General features: G+C 36.3%; 1 protein-coding gene across 2 annotated transcripts in view; it reads right to left on the bottom strand.

Annotated features, from left to right (window-relative positions):
• The window catches only part of TMTC2 (transmembrane O-mannosyltransferase targeting cadherins 2), a 413,338-nt gene that overhangs the window by 43,441 nt on the left and 347,035 nt on the right, over positions 1-22,862 (bottom strand). For both annotated transcript variants that reach the window (XM_036251426.1, XM_036251427.1), the window contains 2 exons: positions 17,109-17,223; positions 5,186-5,249 (listed from right to left, as the gene is read on the bottom strand). In XM_036251426.1, the coding sequence (XP_036107319.1) occupies positions 5,186-5,249; positions 17,109-17,223 (179 nt within the window). The remainder of the gene's footprint in view (positions 1-5,185; positions 5,250-17,108; positions 17,224-22,862) is intronic.

Genomic DNA, 22,862 nt, shown 5'->3' with positions numbered 1-22,862 from the left:
GCCATCTCCTATCTTCCTTATCCTATGTTCCAAATGTAGAGATTCCCCAAGGGTTTGAAATCAACTCTATCTCCCTTTGTACTTTTGCTCAGAGCCTCCATGACCTTATGCACGTCTTTGGTTCTATCTCTTTTCTGTAAGTGACTCCCTCACTGTGGCCTTTCCCCTAGATGCTCACTTGACAGGCATGTCCCACAGAAAATTAGAACATCTGACCTTTCAGAATCTGCTTGGTCCAAACATAACACTATCTTCTTGAAATAAACACACCCCTCTACCCACCCTATTTAGGGTATACCTGTTTAGGGTATTTTTGTTCCAAGTTACCTACATTAGAAATTTTAGAACACTCATTGTTTCAACTAATTTTCCAACTCACATCCTATCAAATAATCTGCTTATTTCCCCTGTGTGATCTCTCCCATTCCATCGTGTTTCTGTACTTCAGGGTCTATTATACCTCCTGCCTGTCCCATTGCAATGACCTTTTAGTTGGTTTTCCCAAAGCTGCATTTCTCAACTCTGCTTTCTCAAGTGCATCATGTACAGGGGTTGGCAAAAGTAGGTTTACAGTTGTTGGTATGGAAAATAATACAATCACTAATTAATAATAATACAAGAATAAACTCTGTTAACTGTGTTTCGTGTATTCACAATTGTAAATCTACTTTTGGCCCACCCCTTATGTATTATATCATATAAATAGCCACCTTAAATGATCACTTTCATGCTGTCACCCTGTTTAATTCTGGAATACAAACTCCTTATTCTTAGTATGGTAGGCTATGCCTTTCACTCGGTTAGATCTTAGTGTTCAGTTCTGTCATCCCTTCCTCTTCCTCTCTGCCTCCCAGTGTTGCCAATACAAACCATATCTGCTTACTGTTTCTTGGGCATAGTTCACCCTTTCTGAGCTCAGAGTCCTTGTTCATGGATATGTCTCAGCCATCTGGAATTCTCTCTTTTTTCCTTCTCTTACTAAAATCTTCACCTCTGAAGATTTTGTCATTTCAAGATTCTCTAAGCTTCCCTATGAATATGACTCTATGCCTTCTAGGATCAATCCAGCGCAAAGCAGTTTCTCTTTCTTGTGCATTTTTCTGGAACCTAGTTTATAAGCTGCACAAAGCACTTTCTATGTAGTATTATTTACTGCCCTGCAGCGTGAGGATTTGGACCCATGTGTTTTCTCCTCTACTTTCTCCTATTAGATAGTACATTTCTCAAGGTCAGGGTTACCTTTTCATAACTAGGAAATCCTACAGCATTTAGTATAGTCTTTCACAAAGCTAGAACTTGATAAAAAGTTAGTTGAGCCCTGGCCAGTTTGGCTCAGTGGTTTGAGTGTTGGCCTGCAGACTAGAGAGTCCCAGGTTCAGTTCCCGCTAAGGGCATGTATCTTGGTTGCAGTTTGTCCCTGTCCCGGTTGGGGTGGTGTGGGTGGCAGCCACTCAATGTGTCTCTCTCACATTGATATCTTTCTCTCTCTCTCTTCTCCCCTCTCTCCCTCCCACTCTATATGAAGATAAATGCAAAAATGTTTTCAGGTGAGGATGAAAAAAAAATTAGTTGGATTAATTCGAACTAAAACAACTGCATGTAGAAAAATACAAGCTATATAAACCTTATCATTAGTAATTACTCCCTTCTAACTCTGGAGTTTACTAAAAGCTAGGTAAAAGTGGGTGACTTTGTACTATGCAAATTCACCACTCTTTATATTTAAAAATCCATAAGTTAATGTGGAATTTGGCTTAATTCCTACAGGAAGAACAAAGCCATTTCACGTAAATGTTCCCTCCAGGCCTCAAGAGTCAGCCTTTTTTTGATGTGCATAAGTGGGAGAGACAGAGGACAGTGCTGTTTTTAAAGTAACCTCCACAGAAAGATCAATTTCCTTTTAAAAAAAAAAGATCTAAAATTGGAAAAACTTAAAATGGCAATTTTGATAAAGACTTTTCCCACTATACAGATATATTTAAATATAATATAAGGTTTAATTTTAGAGCAACACTCCAAATAAATAGGACTAAAATTTTTAATAGTGCCATTTTTATAATAAATATATTTCTCTGTGCACTTCTGTAAATGGTAATGTATTGACTATCCCTGATGAAGAGACAGTATCAGAATCTAAAAGGTAAAATTACATGTTCCTGTCAATTTAGACTTGTTTTATTATTTCTGGATTTTATCACTGGGATTCTTTTTATATAAAATAATCCAAAAGGTCAATTAACAACTTTAATAAATTTTATAGAAAAATATGGCTTTTGGAGAATAGAAACAATAAACTTATAATAGGACATACTGAAGAAACAAAATAGGTATTTTATTAAGAGAGAAACATATCTCATAGATAACCAACCATCTTTTTAAGCTGACGATAAGCAGTATGCACAAGGATTGCAGCCGCATATTTTACTTTGTATACTCATGATCTGACATAAGCATTGCTGTAATATCCACAGAGTCCCCCACATACAACTAGTGATTGTTTCAGTTGATCCTTTAAACAGTGGAGAAAAAAATGCTTTATGAAAAATGAGAATAAGAGTAGATTATCACGTAGACAACGAAAATAGAAAAGATAGTGAAACTACTTAAATATGGAATGGGAATTGAACTGTTTTACTATGTTCTCACATAAGCAGGCAACTACAATTTATTAAATTAAAGCACAGAAATCACAATGCTTTGATGACAAAGTGAATAAACAGCGACGAGCAAGAGAAATGCTAGATGGCTGCCTTAATTTAGATCAGATACGAACTACTATTACATCATTACATGAGCTGTGGTTTAAATAGATCCCCTCCTTTCAGAGTAAAGACTTACTGTGTTTTATCAGTCTTGCCTTGGTGGCACCTTATTTACCTAGATTACATGCAGAAGACTAAACACAATTCTTAAAACAGATAGGGAAAGACCACATCTGTAGATCCATCCCCTGTAACATTTACTTACTGTTAAATATGAACTTTGCTTTCTCTACAAGTCCATACAATAATTTATTATTACAAGATAAGGGAAGTATCATTTGAATGGCTGCATTTTTCAAAAGCAGTCAGCACCACATTTATGAAGAAACTTTTGAGAGTTTCAGGAAAAAAAATGGCTTTGAGTTGGAGATTAAATATTGATTTTATCATTTGGCCAGTCATTTAAAATAAACAATCTCATAAATCAGGCTTAAATCTTGTGCTTCCTCGTGTCTCTTTAATTTTTTAGGTCAGGTCAGATAGCTCTTTTCTCACTAACCTGTTATAATATGCTGAAGAAGACCTTTTGATCAACCACTTAACAAAAATAAAAGTGACACGCAAGTGACATACTCAATGAATAAAGGTTAAACGTAACATCATCATTTATTATACACATTAAAAAAAAATTATATCAGTCAATGTAAAGGAAACCAAGAAAAAAAAAAGAGCAAGAAAAACAGAAAACCTGATTCCTGTCTTTAATTAAGTTATAATAAGTTTAAGACCTTAAATGTAACCCTTTTCTGAGAAATGCTACATAAAGAAATCTAACCTGAGCACTTAGAAAGCTGTGCATTCTGCATACCTCCCCAGCACCCCTTAACTCCCTTTTCCTGCTCCATTTTCCTCTAAAGCACTTGTGACTGTCTCTTCCCCCTCCCCTCAGCCTAGATTGTAAGCTCCCAGCAGGCAGGACCTCTTGTCAGTTTTGTTCACTACTGTGTATCCAGTGCCTGGAACAGTGCTTGCCACTTAATAGCTACTCAGCAAATATTTACTGAATAAGAGACCATTCTTATTTTGGTTTCCTAGATTTGTTTCCTCTCTAAGTGTGAATACATTTTTCCATCAAGCTTTCTCTTATGCACACAGCAGCCTCGGTTCCAATGTGATTCCAATTAGGAGTGACACCAGCTGATTTTCTCTGAGCTTCAGCAGAATGGGGATAAAGAACTACCTATGGGTTGTTGTGAGAAAATACACGACAAAATTCGCATGGAGTACTTAGCACAATGCTCGGCACATAATAAGTGTTCAGTACATTTTAGCTGTTATCTTTCCTGCCGTGACAACTATTAAATTCTTTTCTTCTGTTACAAACAGATCACCAATTCTTAAAAGTACCTCAAAATTAATGAAACTAAGGACATTTAGAATGAGGGCTAAATTTACATGTGGACGAATCTCCTGAAAACAAAAACAAAAACAAAAAAACCTACTTCCTGGGTGGGTTTGCTTTCAAGAAGCATTAATCCTCTTCTTGTGCCCCCACAGGACTGTCTATACCTCTTTAGGTATCACCACACTGTATTTCCATTAGCTGATTATGTTCAGTCTTCCCTGCTACATTGTGTGGTCTTTTAGGGTATGAAATCTTTGTATCCTATCACAAAGCAGGCACTCTATAGATGTTTGTTTGCCCAATAGATGAGTTACTGTACAGAGATTCCATTTGTAGTCATATCACACATGCACCTTCATTACAAAATTACATTTTGCAATAGATGGTGTAGATCCAGAAAGCAGGGTAGAGGTCTTAGTGTTGGAGAGTGATGCAGAGTGGAGTGTGTATAAGAATAAAAGTAATGGAATGGAATGCAGTGATGTGCTGCGAATAAAAAGTGCTTAGAAGACCGGTACAAAACCCATTCTTATTTTCTCATAAATGGTTGCTCTATTTCAATAGTAATGATCTAATTTATATCCATCTTACTTTATGGAAGTGTGACTACCCAGGGAAAAATTCTAATAAAAACATACTTGATAAAGTTGAAAAGCTCAGTTATTAGAAATGAGGATTGTGGAATAAGAAAAAGGCACACAGCTCGGGGTCTGACTATGTAAGAATCAAAAAATACTTATGAGGTTAGGAAGTCCTTAGATATTTAACACCACAGCAAACAAACTTTCAAGGAACTAATTTTAAAAGTCTTCCAAATGCAAAGTATTTAGAAATACTGAAAGCTGTATTAGGATGATAAAAATATATGATGCTTTATGCAGGATAGAAAATAGAAATTTATACCTCTGGAAAAAGAGAGAAGCTTGAGATTGGCCGTTTTTATTGTTAAATTAGCCATTTAGTTGGTATTCAGAATAAAGGACCAGAGATAAAACCCAATATCAAGAACTTCTAGTCCAGAATTATAAGCTGGGAGTCTGTCCCCTTGGGTAATGCTTCTCATCAGGAAAGTACTTACATTAGGTCTCAGCCTGGCTGCCAGGTCATAATACTTCTCAGCTGCTTCATTGAGACTCGCCTGTCTGTTAAAGAAAAAAAAAAAAAAATCAAACTATACCATTTATTTTAAAATTGCAGATACGTGAATAGAATCATCATGCATTGAAGTAACATTAACTTTTTCAAAATTATAGTCACACCAATCAAATAATCAGTTTCCTAAGCAGGGAAAGACCATTAAAAAAAAAAAAAAAAAAATGAATGCACGTAATGCACTTGTCATTGTCTCTAAGGCATTACAAATGGTATCTCAACACAATCTTATTCAGTCAATATTATTAAGTTTACATATTAGGAATTAGAAAGGTTATTGTCCCTTTCCAAGCTAGCCCAGATAACATGTTAACAGATCTGGGATTCTCTTTCTCTAGCTTCAACATGATGCCTCAGAAAAATCTTAATTTAAAAAAATAAATTGTTGAAATTAACCATGAGTTGCTTGTTTTATAAGAATAGCAAATATTTGCAGGGTTTTTTGATTGTTTGTTTGTTTTGTTTTTAATTCTGTATCTATCTAGAAAGCCATTTTCTTTCTAATTCAGGAAGAGAACCTTCCATTGTTTGTAGTCTACATGCAAAAAAGAAAAAGCCAGCTTCTCCCTCTCTGTAATCTTAGGCCACCAGGGTGGGCATATGACATACCCTCAGCTAACTGGAGGTTCTTGCTTGGAAGACTTTCATTTCGGAGTGACTGAAATAAACATGAAGGGATGGCTCGAGTTCACTGACAATGGTGGAAGCGATGGGGCTGTGTTCTGGCTGGACTCTTCCTGTAAAGAACTGCTATCGGATATACTACTTCTTGATCTCTGGGGCTGCCTTGTTTCCTGCTAACTCACACTGTGTCTTTCAGCACATGGTAAATTCTGTAAGTCACACAGCCTTCACATTGCTAGAGTCAGTCTCTCTTGATTACCAACAAATACCAGGAGTGGCACAGCTGACTTCTACAGGTAAGATGCACACTGCATTTTATACATGTTTATATATCGCCTATTCTCACAATTCATAGCCAAGCTAACTGGTTAACAGAATAAATAAAATGTCAGTGTCCTGAGGAAGCCCAGCCCATTAGCCATCAAAACAGTATGTTTTTTGATCATGTCATGCTACTTCAGAAAACCTTCAAAGATGGTAGATTGTGAGAGCTAGAAGCCCTTGCAGATTGTACTGTAATCTGGTGACCATATTGGAGGGACACAAAAGAAGTGTTCTAGAAAAATATCAATTCAACTTCAGATGATCAACTCCGACTGTAATGTGAACACAGTAGTGAATGGATTCGGGTCCTGCCGCTGAAATGAAGTAGTGTTCTCTTAAAACTGTGACATTAAGAAGCTTTTAAGATAAGAAGATGGCAGAGTCAGGAATAAAGAGGAGAAACAAAAATTAACTTTCTCAATTGCAAAACCACATTCAGGTTTTAAAAGAGAAGGCTAACTAGTCATACCTATAAAATTGAATTTGCACTTTGGTCAAGCCAAATAAAAACTATAAAGACATACCCCATGCAACCATATAAATTATAGGAATAACTGAAGATAACATCTCTCTGGAGAGAAGGACATATTTTTCTAATTTTTAAAGGAAAAATAATTAGAAACACTGCTATTTTTAATGGGGTTATAGAGAAAGTAAAAACCCTTGACCTAAGGCTCTACTGGACTCATGACATGTTACAACGTGCCATTGCAATTTATAGTCTCATAAATGTTGAAGTTCAATTTCAATATGTCAAGAAAAGTACTTTAGTCTGTATGAAAGACTAAAATTTCCCTCACTAGGGTATTTAATGAAGGTTCCCTCCACCAAATTATAGAATCACTTTGGTTCAGATTCATTTGGAAATTTGAACCAGAATTCATTAGGTCATGCCCTGGAAGGGTTTTCTCCTGGGGAAAATAAAAGGCATGGAGGTAGGAAATTAGAGTAACTTAATACTACAAAGAAGTAATTTACTTTGAAGAAAAATCAACCCATATATGTTTAACAGAGAAGGCACAGCTACCAATTATATTCATCTTTATGAACATTCAAATTCATGAGGTAGATAAGGATCAAAAGAGAAACCGAGGAACTCACTAGATGCAATGCCTTTAAAATAATAATCAACACAAGTGAAAAAGGTTTCCCTCCCCCAAAATGTGGTTATTAGTTTTCTAAAGTCTTTATTGCCTTTAGTGGTTGAATTCCCGAAGGATGTATCTAGTTTAGAAAACTTAGTTTGTTAAGCTAGAAGTAGAATGGATAATACTCCAATGAAGTAGGAAAAAAAAAGTAGAATTCATTAAATTTGTTATATAACTGTGAAAATTAATTTTCACTCTAGGACTTTGCTTCTAATATTAAATAGTCTTCACTGACTACTAATTGGCAGGCTTGGTGACAACACATGGCAAACCATAAAGAAAGAGTATGTGCACTCTGTAAACATACATTGGTATCCTTGGATCATTCTCTGGACAAGAGAGAGGACTCAGGAGGATCTATCCAACGTCTGCTTTAGAGTGTGTGTTGCATTTCACACTCCACTCTGCAACAAGTATCCTAGAAGTGCTGAAATCTTCACTGCAAAGATGACAGAATCATTAACCAACATTTGAAAACTGAGGCAATTGGCAATATTCTGCCAGTTACTTAGAAAAATCTAAGGATTCCTAATTGTCAAGAACCTCAACCACTGATTGTTAAGAGCACTATTGCAGGACTCAAGTTTCCAGGATGACAGGCATCAAAGTATTTCAAGAAGGTGATAAAATATATGTTTCCTAAATAGCAATATAATTTCTTCCTTTAATATTTCTTTTCTGGAACGGAAAATTTATAAATTTGCTATTTATGAATCATTTCAATTACAGATGATTAAAATGAGGATTAGAGAAATTGGTATCTTTCCTACGGTTCTACAGCTGTAAGTGTCTGAGCTCGACAGGAGTCAAGGCCTCCACACTAAACGTCTGACCCACAAGAATATGCTGGTGTCTTTACAGACATCATGATGCAGCCCAGTGATATGTGGCACATGGTTCCATGGCAGATGACCACAACAAGTCCTACATCAAACAACACAAAAGGAAGAAAACATGCTTTTTGATTATTATGTTAAAACGTTATGACCTAAGTGTAAGAGATGAGATTTGAAAAGGGGAGGATAGGGAGACCATTTGCAATCCCAGGTTTTACTTCCTGCCCAACTCCATCTCCCAGATGGAGAGAAGTGAACCTCACCAGACCAAATTGAGCAGAGCCTAATTTTAAGAACAGAGTGCCCCATAGACCTCACCATCTCCCCAAAACAGAGAAGGGTAAGAACTCAGGGGAAAGGCAAAGAAGTAGGGAAGGAAGAACTATGAGAACAGTGTTGACCACTCACTTTCTTACTACCACAATCTCCCTTTTGCGGGGGGAGGAGGGTCGCATTTAGGTATGGGGGTTTGTACATGTTTCTGACGTGTCCCAGTAGAAGACTCAGAAGGTGGGTAAAGGGGAAAGCAGTTAGTTCTGCCGAGAGACCTCCTCGCCAGATGCAGACAATCTTGTATTTTAGCCACAGTGCAATTCACGAGCCAAGGATACACTTATAAGAAAAATCACTTGTAACCAGGAAGCTATACTGGGTCCAGATGAGTGACCCCTTTCCCCATCTAACATGCCACTCTGAGAGTCAATGTTAAGTTATGCCCATATCTAGAGAACAATGGAGGCTGCTTTCTTTTTATTTTTAAATATGTTTTTATTGATTTTTTTAGAGAGAAAGAGGGAGATAGAAACATTGACATGAGAGACATAGATCAATTGGCTGTCTCCTTCACACCCCTCACTGGGGATCAAGCCTGAAACCTGGGCATGTGCCCTGACCAGGAATGGAACTGGGACCTCTCAGTCCATGGGAGGATGCTCAATCCACTGAGCCACACCAGCTGGGCAAGGCTTCTTTCTTATTACAAACACCTGTACATCATATAGACCTATAGGGCCTCCCTGTTTTCATACTATCAGTGGCCGCTCAGGGCCAGGAGAGGTAAGGAAGACAAAAAGCCCTAGGTAGTATTTGTAAATTGGACTATGAAGTAAATAGTAAACCTTGAATTCTCCTCAAAAATCACTGGATTAAGCCAATTGTATTTGACAAGTCTTTAGATCCTGTTTTGCTGCCGTCAGTGAAAAGGTAGGCTCAGAGTGAAAACAAATAGTAACAAAAGTCACAAACAGATATTATTTTTGATTATTACAACACCACTTATGCACATGGGACTATGAAACTTACATCTGTTAAAAAATATAGAAATATAGTTCATATATCTAATTCCCCTCTCTGGTGTTATTTCATAATAGAAAAGTTTGGTGTTTTTTTTTTTTTAACATAGGTTTATGGCCCAATATTCTTACAAGAAAAAATTAAAAAAAGAAATTTTGGAACGAATTATGTTATGAAATAGCAACTTAATATACCCCGTGAAATGTTTTAGGAAAATCTGATTAAAAGACTCATTTTACCATTACCTACATTTTTATGTATTCCATGAGAATTATAAAATTAAAGCTTGCTAAATTTAAAATTACTTCCTTGAAATATAAAAAGTAAAAACTCTAGTAGCATTTAGAAGACTCTCTTTAACCAAAGTTATTAATAGTTGTGCATTATCAATTTTGAGTTAAAAACTATTTAATATAGATAATAACCACTGTATGACTTATACAAAAGACAATATTTTATTAAGGTCTTTGTGATTATTTTCAAGGATAAATTGTGAGCATTTTTTTTTTAAACTGGAGAGAAGTTTGTCCCTATATCATGGAAGTAGAATAAAACAGTAGCTGAGTTTTCCTGGGTTCTTGCCAACGGCTAAACTGACACTTAGCTTTAAGTTATTCAAAGCAGCACTAAATTCTAATTCTAGTTGATAACTTCTCCAGTAGAACTAGAAGTAGTACTGAAATGAATGAGGACATAAAAATGTACGGAAAATCTTGAAAGAGCAAAACCAGAGTTATACATATATACAAACAAGACCAAGAAAGATCTCTGTAATGAAACTCAGAACAAATCATTTACGACCATAAAGCCTTCTTAAACAAAAACTTCCTTGTCAAGACATCAAAAATGGCTTCATAACCTATAGTATCTATATCAGTTCCAAACATGAAAGATAGAGAGGCAAAGGCAGAAATGTAGCAATTACAGAGGAAAAGACTACGCTGACGGTGTACTTTATAAAAGATTCCCAAGTTAGAAGTTTCTTGATGCCTCACGAGCATATGAACCATTCTTTCGTGGCCTCAAATCTTTGAAGGCTGCTAAGAACAGATTACATAATAAAATAGACTAAAAAAAAAAGTTAAAAGGGAGGAAATATGTATTGTCAATGCCAACCATTATATTGATATATGTAGTAAATTACTACTAATGTTCGAGGTGCAGTGGGTGGGCAGAAGGAGTGGGGAGGAGTGAAAAGAGGAAGGAAAAGGGAGAACTTGCAAGAGTGGTCCAAGAACCAACATCATAAGCATCATCTAGGTCTTGCTGGAAGTGCAAAGCCTCGGGCACCACCCAACCATACTAAATCAAAATGTGCATTTTAACAAGGCACCCAGCTGATTCCATACACATTAATGTTAAGAGGTACTGTGTTAAAAGATGCCCACATTCAATGTCATCTGCCACTCTTAGCTTTAAAAACCCTACAACCGTGTACAACCTCGTTGAAATAAGCCCCTCTTGACCAAAAGTTGGCAGTGAAGTACAATTTAAAACAGGAACACCCAGTGACTTTTCAAGAGGTCTTTGGAAATGTTTTGGAAATGTTAAAGAAGGAAGTATATGGCCTAGAGGGCCTTGGAGTTATATATTCCCAACCATCCCCACCCCAACACATACTCACAATTTTCTTTGAGAACAGAATCTGATTTTATTCCTTTCTCTCTTAAGAAATTTTAATTGTATGTCACTTCCAGTGAAATTTATTAAGAAATTAGTATATCCACACCCTGGCTAATGTGGCTCAGTGGTTAAGAGTGTCAACTTGTGCATCGAAAGGTCATGGGTTCGATTCTCGGTCAAGGGCATGTACCTGGGTTGCAGGTTTGATCTCCAGCTCTGGTCGGGGTGCGTGCAGGAGGCAACCAATTGATGTGTCTCTTCTCACACTGATCTCTCTCCCTCTCTCTCTTTCACTCTAAAAATCAATGGAGAAAATATCCTCAGATGAGGATTACCCCCCCCAAAAAAAAATTGTATATCTAAATTCTGTATTTTTAGTAGTATTAATTCCATAAGAGTGTATTACTTGGGTATAGAAATTGAAAGACAATTTCTTCTCATATATTCACTCTGCTCTCTAGAAATTATGGCAATAGTAGGAACCAGTTGGTGCCGTGGAAATTTGCTCTCCTTTCTATCTCAGGGAGAGGGGACAACGTGGGCCCGCAGGCCTGGAGAAAAGGTAAGGGCACACCTCAACCGTGTGTCCTCTGTCAGACTCTACACCATGATGGTATTTCTAAAAACTTAATATCCCATTGAAAGGAAAAACCTGGAGTCTCTCTCCTATGACTATAAATCTATTTTCTAAAATTTACCATAAAGAAGTAATTTAAAAATACTGGAAGGATCTTCCTATTTAGGATTTATACACATTTGATAACCTGTTAATGTTGATAAATCCTTTCTCTATTAATAAATTCAAGAAGCACATGTTCTACTTATAAAGACATGAGAGAGTTAAAAGGACACAGTGAAATCAGTATTGTACTTGGACAGAGTACACTAAGTTTAAATCCCAGCTTTACCAACTGTGGAAATGTTGACTGTCTAGGAGCCTCAGTATATTCATCTGTAAAATGGGAATATCAGTGTCTACTTCGTATATGTGGAATTATAACTAAGAGGGTGACAGATACAAAATAAAGTGTCAGGCCGACCAGAGATGTTTTAATAAATGCTACTTTTGTTCCTCCTTTACCCATAAGTGGATTAAAAACAAAGAAACAAATAAGAATAAAAACTAACTTGCCACCAGAGCCCATGAATGCTGTGAATCAGGTACAGTTTTTAGTGCCTCTAGACTTCCTCTCAGTTATCAAATATCTTCATGTTCTTTCTAGCTTCCAGTTCTGGGAAAACATTGAATCAATCCATTCATACAAAATGCTTCTAATGGAATAATTGATTCAATACTTTCCTCTCACAACTCTACAGACATAAAACTCATACTGAGTTCTAGCATTTTAAATTCCTTTGATATTTTCCTTTGATGATAAGCAATCTGCTTTTTATAATGCTCTCATCTGGAAGCATCCAGCACTTTTTCCATTTTATTTGAAGTACTAAAAATGTCAACAAGTATAGTCAACGCTTATTATGTGAGGCCATTCAACATCTGTGATCACCCTCCCTATAAATATATTGAGTAATTAGGCACAATGTGGATCCCACCTTCCCAAGCAAGACAGAAGCCAGAAATTCCCTCATTTTCCCACTTTTTCCAGCCAACGTTCCAGCACATAACTCAGGTCTACCAACCTCAAGACAATGGAAGTTGGAAGTAAGCATAACGGGGAAGGGAGCTGTGCTCAGAAGAATCATCTTGTAATGCATGGGCAGTCACTCTGCTTGGTTCCTTGTGGGTGACGGTGGCAGCGCTCTGGACTGTAAACACTGCTCAGCCCCAAAGAAAGCAAGGTGGTTGAGCATCATTGCTGGCTGTGTAGACCACTCTCAAGCCCGTGAGAGACGTATAGGGCTATAGGATGCTCTTTAATTAGAGTATTTATTACGGGCAAGAGTGAATTCTTTAGTTTGCAACAAAACACTGTGACCCATACATGAAGACAAGTTTAGTCACAGATCTGCTTTCATGAATTTTGCTTTCAATATGATGATTGAAGGCCTTTATCCTATCTTGAAAATTTTCTCTATTTGTTGATAATTGCTAATCTATCTGCTCTATACTCTTCTATAGAAATTTTCTATTTATATATACACTATATGCGTATAAAGTTATATAGATATATGTATATTTAATTATATACACATTTATATATACACAGATAAATAAAACTCTATAGCACATATACATACTATGTACATACTATATAGGAATGTATTTAAATATATATGCATACTATATACGATATATAATTATGGAAACATATATACAATTATGAGTGTATATAGTGTTCTCTTTTCTTTTTTCCTTTATTGATTTTAGAGAGAGGGAAAAGGAGAGGGAGAGAGAGACAGAAACATCGATGAGAGAGAACATCAACTGGCCACCTCCTGCATGCCCCCCACTGGGGATTTGGCCCACAACCTGGGCATGTGCCCTGACTGGGAACTGAACCAGCGACTTCTTGATGCATGGGTCGATGCTCAACCACTGAGCCACATCGGCCGGGGCAAGGCATATATAGTGTTCTCAATTGATCCTCTAATCTTTTATCCTTTCAGTTATCATTTTCATGTCTTTAGTATTTTCCATTAATTTCTGGGAAAATGCTTCTATTTAAATGATCAGTCTATAGGTTTTACACTGCTTCCACTGCAGTAAACAAGTTAGAGATCCTATTAGTCTCTTAGCAGTCTTTCCTGCTGTTGTATTGTTCCTCTTTCAACTTCTTACTTTATATACTGCATCAGTTAGGATAGCTTAGGGCACACTGTAGTTAATAAACACGTCCCAAGTCTCAGTAATTAAGACAACAAAGCTTATTTCTCATTCTAAGGCGGGTGAGAAGGGAGGTGTGTCTGCCTGTGGTCATTTCAGGATCTATTTTCACAATGTCCAAGTCAGAAACAGGGGAAAGCACTGACCTCACAGAAGTGACACACATGGTGTTCACACACATCCAGGGACCCACACAGGCCGGGAAGGTCTGCAACTTGGAAAACAGCGGTGAAGTGCAAGCCTATTGTGTTTCTTAAAGGTGAAAGGCCAAACATACTTGGTAAAGAACATTAATAGTGTTCTTGTGATTCACCTTGCTATCATGAATAATAGATGTCCCAAGTGGTTCTTGCGTTTTAATGTAAAAACTGCTTCAGTGAGAGCCCTTTGCTTAGACTTATCTGAACTGCCAAATCGAAGCCCTATATTTTAGAGCTTTCTATGTACTCGTTCTACAGAGAAAGATCACTATCCATTATTAAGAGTTCAAATGGACCTGTTAAAAATTTCTCAAATTTCAAGCCCCTTGAAGATTATGTAAGATAAAGATTTTCCCCTTGATGGGTGGCCCCAAGACTTCATCTCTTCGAATCTCATCTCATCTATACAGAATGACTTTTTTTCTTTACTTTTTTTTTTTGCATTTGGGATAAACAGTTTCTATCCCCCCCTCTCAAAAAAAGTTTATTTGGGTCATTTTAATTGGGAATTACCCAAGGAAAGGGATGGTAAATGAGTGTTCTCAAAGCATATATTGAACTATACCATTTCTTAAATTGCTGATTTATACTGTCAGGTCAACCATAATCCAGCTAACCAAGACACAACCAGGGAGACCTCTGTCCTTTCCCTCAGACCCAACTGGTCACCAAACCTTGACAATTTTGTCTCCTAAATATCTTGGAAAAGAACAGAGCTCTTCAAGGAAGAATTAATATCAACCTCAATTCATAAGCAATTTTGCATCCCCAGGGGAAATGTTATATGTAGATTTAAATAGGCAAAATCTCAGTAGCCCACCATTTTCATAAGGCTGTGTTCAAGGGGAAACCAACAGGCTTTCTTATTTATTTCAGCAAACCAAGTCCTAAATGTTCTTGATTAATAGGGAAAGAGATTGGAAAGTAAACACACGAGAAATAGTTGAATTTGACAGAACAGAAAAACCAAGTGAAAACATTCTTGGGTACTGTCACCAAGTGAAGTAGGAGAATATGGCCAGGCTGCTGCGGTCTTACTTGCCATCAATACCAATAGGGAAGTGCAGACTGACAGCAACTTAATGAGGAATGCAGAATGCAAAGAGTTAGAAAGAAGGTTCTGAAAAATACATCATAAACATTCCCACATCCCCAGTGTATAATAAAATCTTTCCATTGGTTTCTAGCACTATGGTAACTAAGGAAAAGTTACAAGTGATATATTTAACAAGGACATTTTTTGTTATGTTCTTATAATGGGTTTTCATTGGTAGACCTTGAAATTCAGATACTGACTTAATATGTAGCAAAACGCCTTGTTGATGAAAGTATCTGTTATGATTAAGATGAATTAGCCTGTAGAAACCTGTGCATTCCCCTCGTTACAAATGGGTTTTTTTACTAAAAGTACAGTGTTTTATTAATGAAGAACAACAAGGTCTCTTCCTAATACCGTACCTAACCTTGTCATGCAAATTAACTTGTCTTTTGAAATTATTTTTCCATTGGCAACTGTTCACTTTATAAATAAACCAATAGTGAATGGATCCCTGATTTATCTTTGTAGGTATCAGCTTTAGGAATGTTAAATATTGATGTGGAGGGCATTCGAAAGAAAACTCACAATGTACTCTTTCCTCTTAAACAGACTTGGAATTTCTATTTAAAACATAAAAAGCCAAGTAAGAAGCCACTGAGATACATTTATAATAAAAGTCTCAAATTATAAATCCAAAGTAATGTATAAAACATGCTTTAAGTATTGGTTTCTGGGGGACAGGTGGAAATATGTGGTTATAAAAGACAGTACAAGGAATACTTGCGATGATGAAAGCAATCTGGATTTTGGCTGTGGTGATGGATACAAAAGCTATACACGTGATAAAGTGCATAGAACGAAACACACGTATGCACGTGTGTGTGCGCACACTCACGTGTGAGTAAAAGTAAAACTAGGAAAACACAATTAGACCAGTGGGTTGAATCAATGTCAATATTCTGAATTTGATACTGCGTGGCAGTTCTACAGGTTACTACCACTAGAAAAATTGGATAAATGGTACAGGGGATCTTTGTGTTTTTTCTTATAGCTGCATGCAAATCTATAATGATCTCAAATAAAAAAAAAAAAAAGTTCCTCTACTTTTTTAAGTTCATGTTTTAAAACCATAAAAATGTGAATTGATATGTCTGTTATTTTTCTTCCCTTGTAAGAGTAATCTACATAATTACAAACCTATCTCTACAAGTCATGCATTGTGTCCATAGTGCGAATGTCACCTAATAAAGCATTTAGGTGATTTAACAGAGTGAAATTCAGGTAAGAGTATGGCAAAAGGGGTATCCATATTTCTCACATTGCAAATGATGCTTTTTAAACAATTGTATAAATCATGTCAGTTTCTTAAAAACATCCTTATCCTAAACCCCACTCAAGGATGCCCTGATTTTTTATATTCACAACAAAAATTGTTGTTCTTTTAATTGTTTCACCATTATTTTAATAGCCTTCCTAATCATCTTTCTGAAATTAGAAGCACTAAAGATCTAAAGATATATTGTTTCAATGGCGACACTGTTAATTATAGGGCCATTTTGAGAATTTGATAAGCCCTAAGTATATTGATATCTGATAATCTTCTCCACTACCAAATGTAATCAAATGTCTCCAACATGGCACATTCAATGTAACTAATAAAAAATACAGATATTGAGATGCAGTTGACTAACTGACATAATGTTTTGTTTTGGAGATATTTAATTAGATACTTATTAATTTAAACTGTGCAGTTTTCTTTTTGTATTTTATGACCAATAATACTTGAAGAGCGGAGAAAAAGGTGTTTCAATCATTTTCAGAGAGTTCGAATGAAAAAAATCCTGATTTTAACATGGCTAAGCAGAATAATTCAATTTATGAATGTGGAATGAGGTGATATGATGGGGAATCAGTAGAATTAATTGCTTTCTCAAAGCCATCATGCTGTTTTTTTAAGGTAGAGCAGCAAAAACTCACCTGAGCATGTGGGCAGCATTGAAGACCACATCGAACTCCGTGCTGTCCAGTTCCGCTGCCTTTTTTGCCATCTCGGCTGCTTCTATGAGGCGAGCTTCTTCCAGAAGAAATTGACCTGCAATGTATGAAAGCAGGTGAGCTTCAGCTTAGAAAATAATCATCCTGTGAAACAAATAAAACTGCTGTGGACAAAAGCAAAAATCAGCGAGCAAGGTGATAATGAAGCTAAGATTTACATGTGCATTTACCTACGTGCTCATTATGTAGTCATATTGTATAGGCCTTTCTCTTAATTGCAGGACATCCCAATCCACCAATCAGGTACATTAACAATATTTTTTTCTTAAAATAAAATTCTTTATAGACTGTTGAAGAAATAAAATGAACTAAGTATATATTACAAATAATAAAATAAAATATATATCATGTTATGTAAAAATGCAAAAAAACTATAAAAAATGTAAGACTAATGGGAAGATTATTTTCTTTGCAGCTTTAGTAAGAAATAATTGACACATATCATTGAGTAAGTTTAAGGCATACAGTTTGATGGTTTGATTAAGATCTACCATGAAATGACTACCAAAGTTTTGCATGGTCAAAGTGTTTGAGATTTAAGGCCCCGTATTAGTCCTGTTGCTGAGTCTACAACTCAGGTGCAATATGTTTCAGCAAGCCACCAATCAACCGGTTTAAACTTACACCTATGTAGTCATTATATGCGATGCATCAGTAGTATAAAATTTAAGTATTAGCTATACATCTCTGAGCTCCTAGGATAGTTCCTTTATAAAAATAAAAAGATAATTTTAATGATTGGTCCTTTAAAATAGCTTTTGTCTGATGCATACACACAAACAGGGCTACACATATCGAGATATATTTATTTCTTATATTTAAGTAACAGTAAAATTATTAAAAGAACATAGAAAGGTTGGCTTAGCTCTTAATTAGACTGACTAAAAAACACGAAGAAAATATTAACTGATTCAGATTCTTGAGATTACTTTCAGGCCAGTTTTGCAAGGTTAAAGTTATTGCAGACAGGCCACACAAGTCTCTAAAATGGTACTCAAGAACTGTTATATAATCCTATCCAAGAATCATATTGTAAAAGCAAAAAAAAGAACTCATAAAAGTTGAGCCCAATTTTAAGACTGTAAATATGCAAACAGAGAGAACAGGCTGTTTTTTTATAGGTTGGAGTTTATTAACAGCAAAAGTAATGATGGTAAACCTATCTGATATGGCAATTCAAATGACAACCAAATCAAGGGATGACAGAGATTTGCAGAAACCATCCCACAGGCTCACAGAGTTGTGATCTACTGATTATTTCTTTTTGCTTGGGGTTTCCTGTTAGCAATACAAAAAAAAAAAAATTAGCTATAAAAATGACGTCCAAGTCCTGAGCTGTGCGCAAAAACAGAAGAAAATTTAAAACGGTAAATCCTCCCAGGTGGCCGTTGGAAGAGTCCATGAGTTACTGTTCACTGAATACACATTACAGATCATCTTCTAACCAAAAGACTAGTCCTTAATACATAAAGGAACATCTTCTGCTTTAAGAACTGCAATAAACCACAGCCACTGCCTATACTTACGTACTTTTACTCTTCAATTGGTAAAGAAAGGTGGGTAAAGATAAGCCTAGGATTTCAAGCCTACATTTTAAAATATAGTGACAGGTTTAAGACCAGGATTTGGAGACCCGTCAGCGTCAGCTACTTCTACAAAAAGTTTTGCATCACTTTCTTAGTTTGTAATCTAACAATCTGTTACCTTTCTCATCTCCCTAAACAAACGTAATTGTTGAGTTAGAAAATTAAGGAAACGGAGTTGTAAATAGTAACATTTATAAACAGAAAAACACATTACTCATGAAATTCACATACAGTATGTGCTAACTCTACAAATATGTTGATATGACATTCGATTTAAAGTATTCATGGTTCAAAAAAATTAAAAAAAAACAAGAATTAGACAATGTGTAGCATATGATAATTAATATCTACTCATAGATATTAGTAAAAGATACCAGGCTAAACCCATTCCTCAGTTAGTTATGCTTATTATAGATTGTGTAAATTAAAATGTACTATTAATTGCTACCTGTCTTCAAATCATAATATTCCCCTAAATAAATGCATTAAAAATATATCAGTTATTTATGTGATATTTAGACAAAGGATAATGAAGAAATTTATTGTTTTATTTCTTTATCAGATAGTTATTAACTCTGAAATGTATCCTGTTATCAATAGTTAGAAAATGCAACAATTAATTGAAGAATGAGTTATTTTCTTAATAATCATTAGTCCAGACAGTAGACGGAAAAGTAGTTATAGTAGCTCAGGAAAAAGAAAGAAGGACATGCTATCTGTACTGTCCACATAGAGAGGGACAGTGACAAGAAGTCTGTGTGATATAGACAATGAGAGAGGCATAAGAGGTGACTTTATATGCAGTGCCATGCACCAGGGCAACACTTTTTTTTCAGACTTTTCCTATTAATTTTTTTAGAGAAAGAAGGGAGAAGGAGAGAGAAACATCAATGTGAGAGTGAAACATCCATCGGTTGCCTCCTGCACGCCTCCTACTAGGGATGGAGCCAGCCACCCAGGCATGTGCCCTGACCGGGACTGAAATCTGCAACCTTTCAGTGCACAGGATGTCACCCAATCCACTGAGCCACACTGGCCAGGGTCTAGGGCAAAGCTTTTCTTAATTTTTTTTTCTTTATTGATTTTTTTTTGGGGGGGAAGAGAGAGAGATAGAAACATCGATGAGAGAGAACATCAATTGGCCACCTCCTGCATGCCCCTACTGGGGATCGGGCCCACAACCTGGGCATGTGCCCTGACCAGGAATCACACTGGCGACCTCTTGGTGCATGGGTCAATGCTCAACCACTGAGACATAGGCTGGGCTTGGGCAAAGCTTTTCAAGTTTCATTAATGCTAAACACATCTTTAAAGCTTCAACAACAACAACAACAATAAAAGAATAACATTAACAAATTATATAAAATCAAATGTACAGTTTTTATAATTTTAACATTTGCTGTAAGCAAGCTTTGTCATGCAACTTGCTCTTTGTACACAGCTTGCAAGTTCCCAAAACAACATGAAACATATGATTTTTTTATTGTAAATGGTGACAGAAATGATTCCCATATAATTTCATAACAATAGAATTCATTCATCATATTAACATTAAAAAAAAACAGCATCACAACATATCAGTTAGGTATTTGCATAATTCCCCCCATTCTATACTTGACAGGCCACAAATCTCAATAGTGCAGCATTGATATTCTGTTATGATAAAGGCATAAAATACTATGAAGTATAAATCATTTGGTATCTATGTTTTATCTATTTGAAAATTCAAACTGAAGTTGAAAATAAATTCATCTCCCTCTATGTTTGCAGTGATTGTTTGTTTGAAATAGAACCCAGAGCTGGTGACAAATAGAGCAATAAGCATTTAAAATCCATAGAACCAACATAAATCGGGAAACAAAGATATACTAGGTTCCTTCTTAATAACTAACCAAGAAACCTAAATTGATATGCTATTGGGGGGATGATAAGAAACAAACTTTGCCTTACTCCCTCCAGAAGACTCTACCTCAAATCACTCCTTTTCCACCCACTTCATATATTATTGCTCCCACCAGAGACAGGCTCCAGTGTCTGTGAACCACTCAAGCTTCGCTTAGTGTAACCTGCTTCACAGCCGTTTTGACCCTGAACTCCCAGCCTCTAAGAATTCTCTCCACTCCCATCTCCAGTCCTATCTTACCTACCTTGTAACTGGGCATCTTTCATTTTTATGCTCAACACATGTCCTTCTTGGCGAACTCTTGTTTGACCACTTTCCAACAGTGTTAGAATCACTTATGATTTGAATGCATTGAAAAATAATTTACCACCTAAACCAAAGTACTTAAAAGAATAAGAGGGAATGGTATTATTATGTGGAAACAAGGGCTGTAAATCAGACTGCCCCAATATGACCACCCCACTTATGGAATATACGGCTGAACGGGGATCTCAATTCTCTCATCTTTAATTGCTCTTGGGAAGTGAGCTGTTTTACACTCGAAGGCACTGAATCCTCGCAAGGAAAAGTGATCAATATTAGGGTGAGAGAAATAGGTGCTCTTCACTGAAGAATACAAACGTCTATTGTTGTACCCACCAAGACGGAGTCAGATCCCAGGCTCAGTGTGTAGGAGCAGCTACTGGGGCTCCGAGTGTGACTACAGGATGGAGCCAGGACACTATGGGGAGTGAGGAGGGTTAGAGAAGGAAAGCAAGAAAACTTGAGGAAGGGAGGCACTTAGGGGAGTCCGTCCACATGCGTGGATTCTGCAAGGCCTGGACGGTCACCTCTGCCAGTGGTTTTCAAGCTTTAGTGCCCATCAGAATGCCCAGAGGACTGGCTCAAACAGGGAGCTGGGCCCTGTCCTCAGTTTCAGATTCAGCAGTTCTGAGGGAAGCCTAGAATTTTCACTTTTAACAAATTTCCAGCTGATGTTGGCCAGTCTAGTGCTCACAGCCTGAAAACCAGTCTCTTATGAAAATAGCACAATAAATGTTTTGCACCATACTCTGGACTCCCTGTCTGGGGTTAGCTACCAGTTAGACTGCGCTCTTCTGGTTAATCAACTGCATGGGCCATGCCCTTCTCTATGACACAGGCATAATGACTAGGCTGCACATATGTACGTGTGTAGAAAGACATGTATGTATGAATAAGACATACTCATTACATATAGGATTATTCTTTCAAACTTTAAAAATAAGGAGATTTAAGCGTTTTATCCCTCAAATGCAGAAGAGATTTCTGAGAAATCACTTCTCTTTCACATGTACTAGAAAAACACATTCTTTGTGTTTGATAATAGACTAGAATTTCAAATAAAGAAACCACAAAAATTTTAAGTAAAATATATTTTGCTCTCATGGGTGCATTGTGCCACCACACTTTACCATTATTTCTTTGGTTTGTAATTTGTCTTACCCAAGTTAATTACCATCATCTTATTTAATTGTCTCAAATTAAAGGGAGAAAAAAAAAGGAAAAAAAAATGAGATGAGAAATTGTAAAGAAAAGAAGACATTTGAGTAGGAAAAAACAGAGGAGAATATAAAAAGAAGAAGCATTCTCTAGAGGTCCAGATGCAAAGAGTGTAAGTCTCCCCACAGGCTAAATGGAAAGAGGAAAAAAATAGTTATCAATTCGGAACCCAGCTGTTTCAGCATTAGAGTTCTACCATTTCTTTCCAGAAAATTCTCTAACTGAACCATTTAAACTACTTGGTAGATTTTTACCAACATTTCAATATGACAATCCTGCGAAGATCAATTCCTCAGTAATTCCTGGATTTAAAATGCTGTCTGAATGGTAGGAATCCATAAAAATGTAAGCTGGTCTTAAGCTATAGGCTCAAATACTGCTTTGTGAAAGTTCTACATATAAGCTCCCTAGATTAGTGAGGGCGGGCAATTCTCACCAAAATACTATGAAAAATTTGCTCTTATGGTCAAGGCAACTAAATGAAGGGCTAAAACAATCTGTAATAGGTGTCATGATGAGGCAATTCTTTTTAGGAAAAATCACTCAAATGTTTCTTTAAAAAATGCCCAAAGGCAAATAAAAATTGTAATTATAAAGTAACAACTAGAACATAGCATTTGCAGTAAAATAGCTGCTCTTGGGAGAGAACATCAGATTATCGAAAAG

This window comes from Molossus molossus, unplaced genomic scaffold, assembly GCF_014108415.1.
Source record: "Molossus molossus isolate mMolMol1 unplaced genomic scaffold, mMolMol1.p scaffold_m16_p_10, whole genome shotgun sequence".
NCBI lineage: Eukaryota > Metazoa > Chordata > Mammalia > Chiroptera > Molossidae > Molossus > Molossus molossus.
The sequence above is the reverse complement of the archived record's forward strand: the minus strand, read 5'-3'. Positions and strand labels throughout refer to the sequence as shown.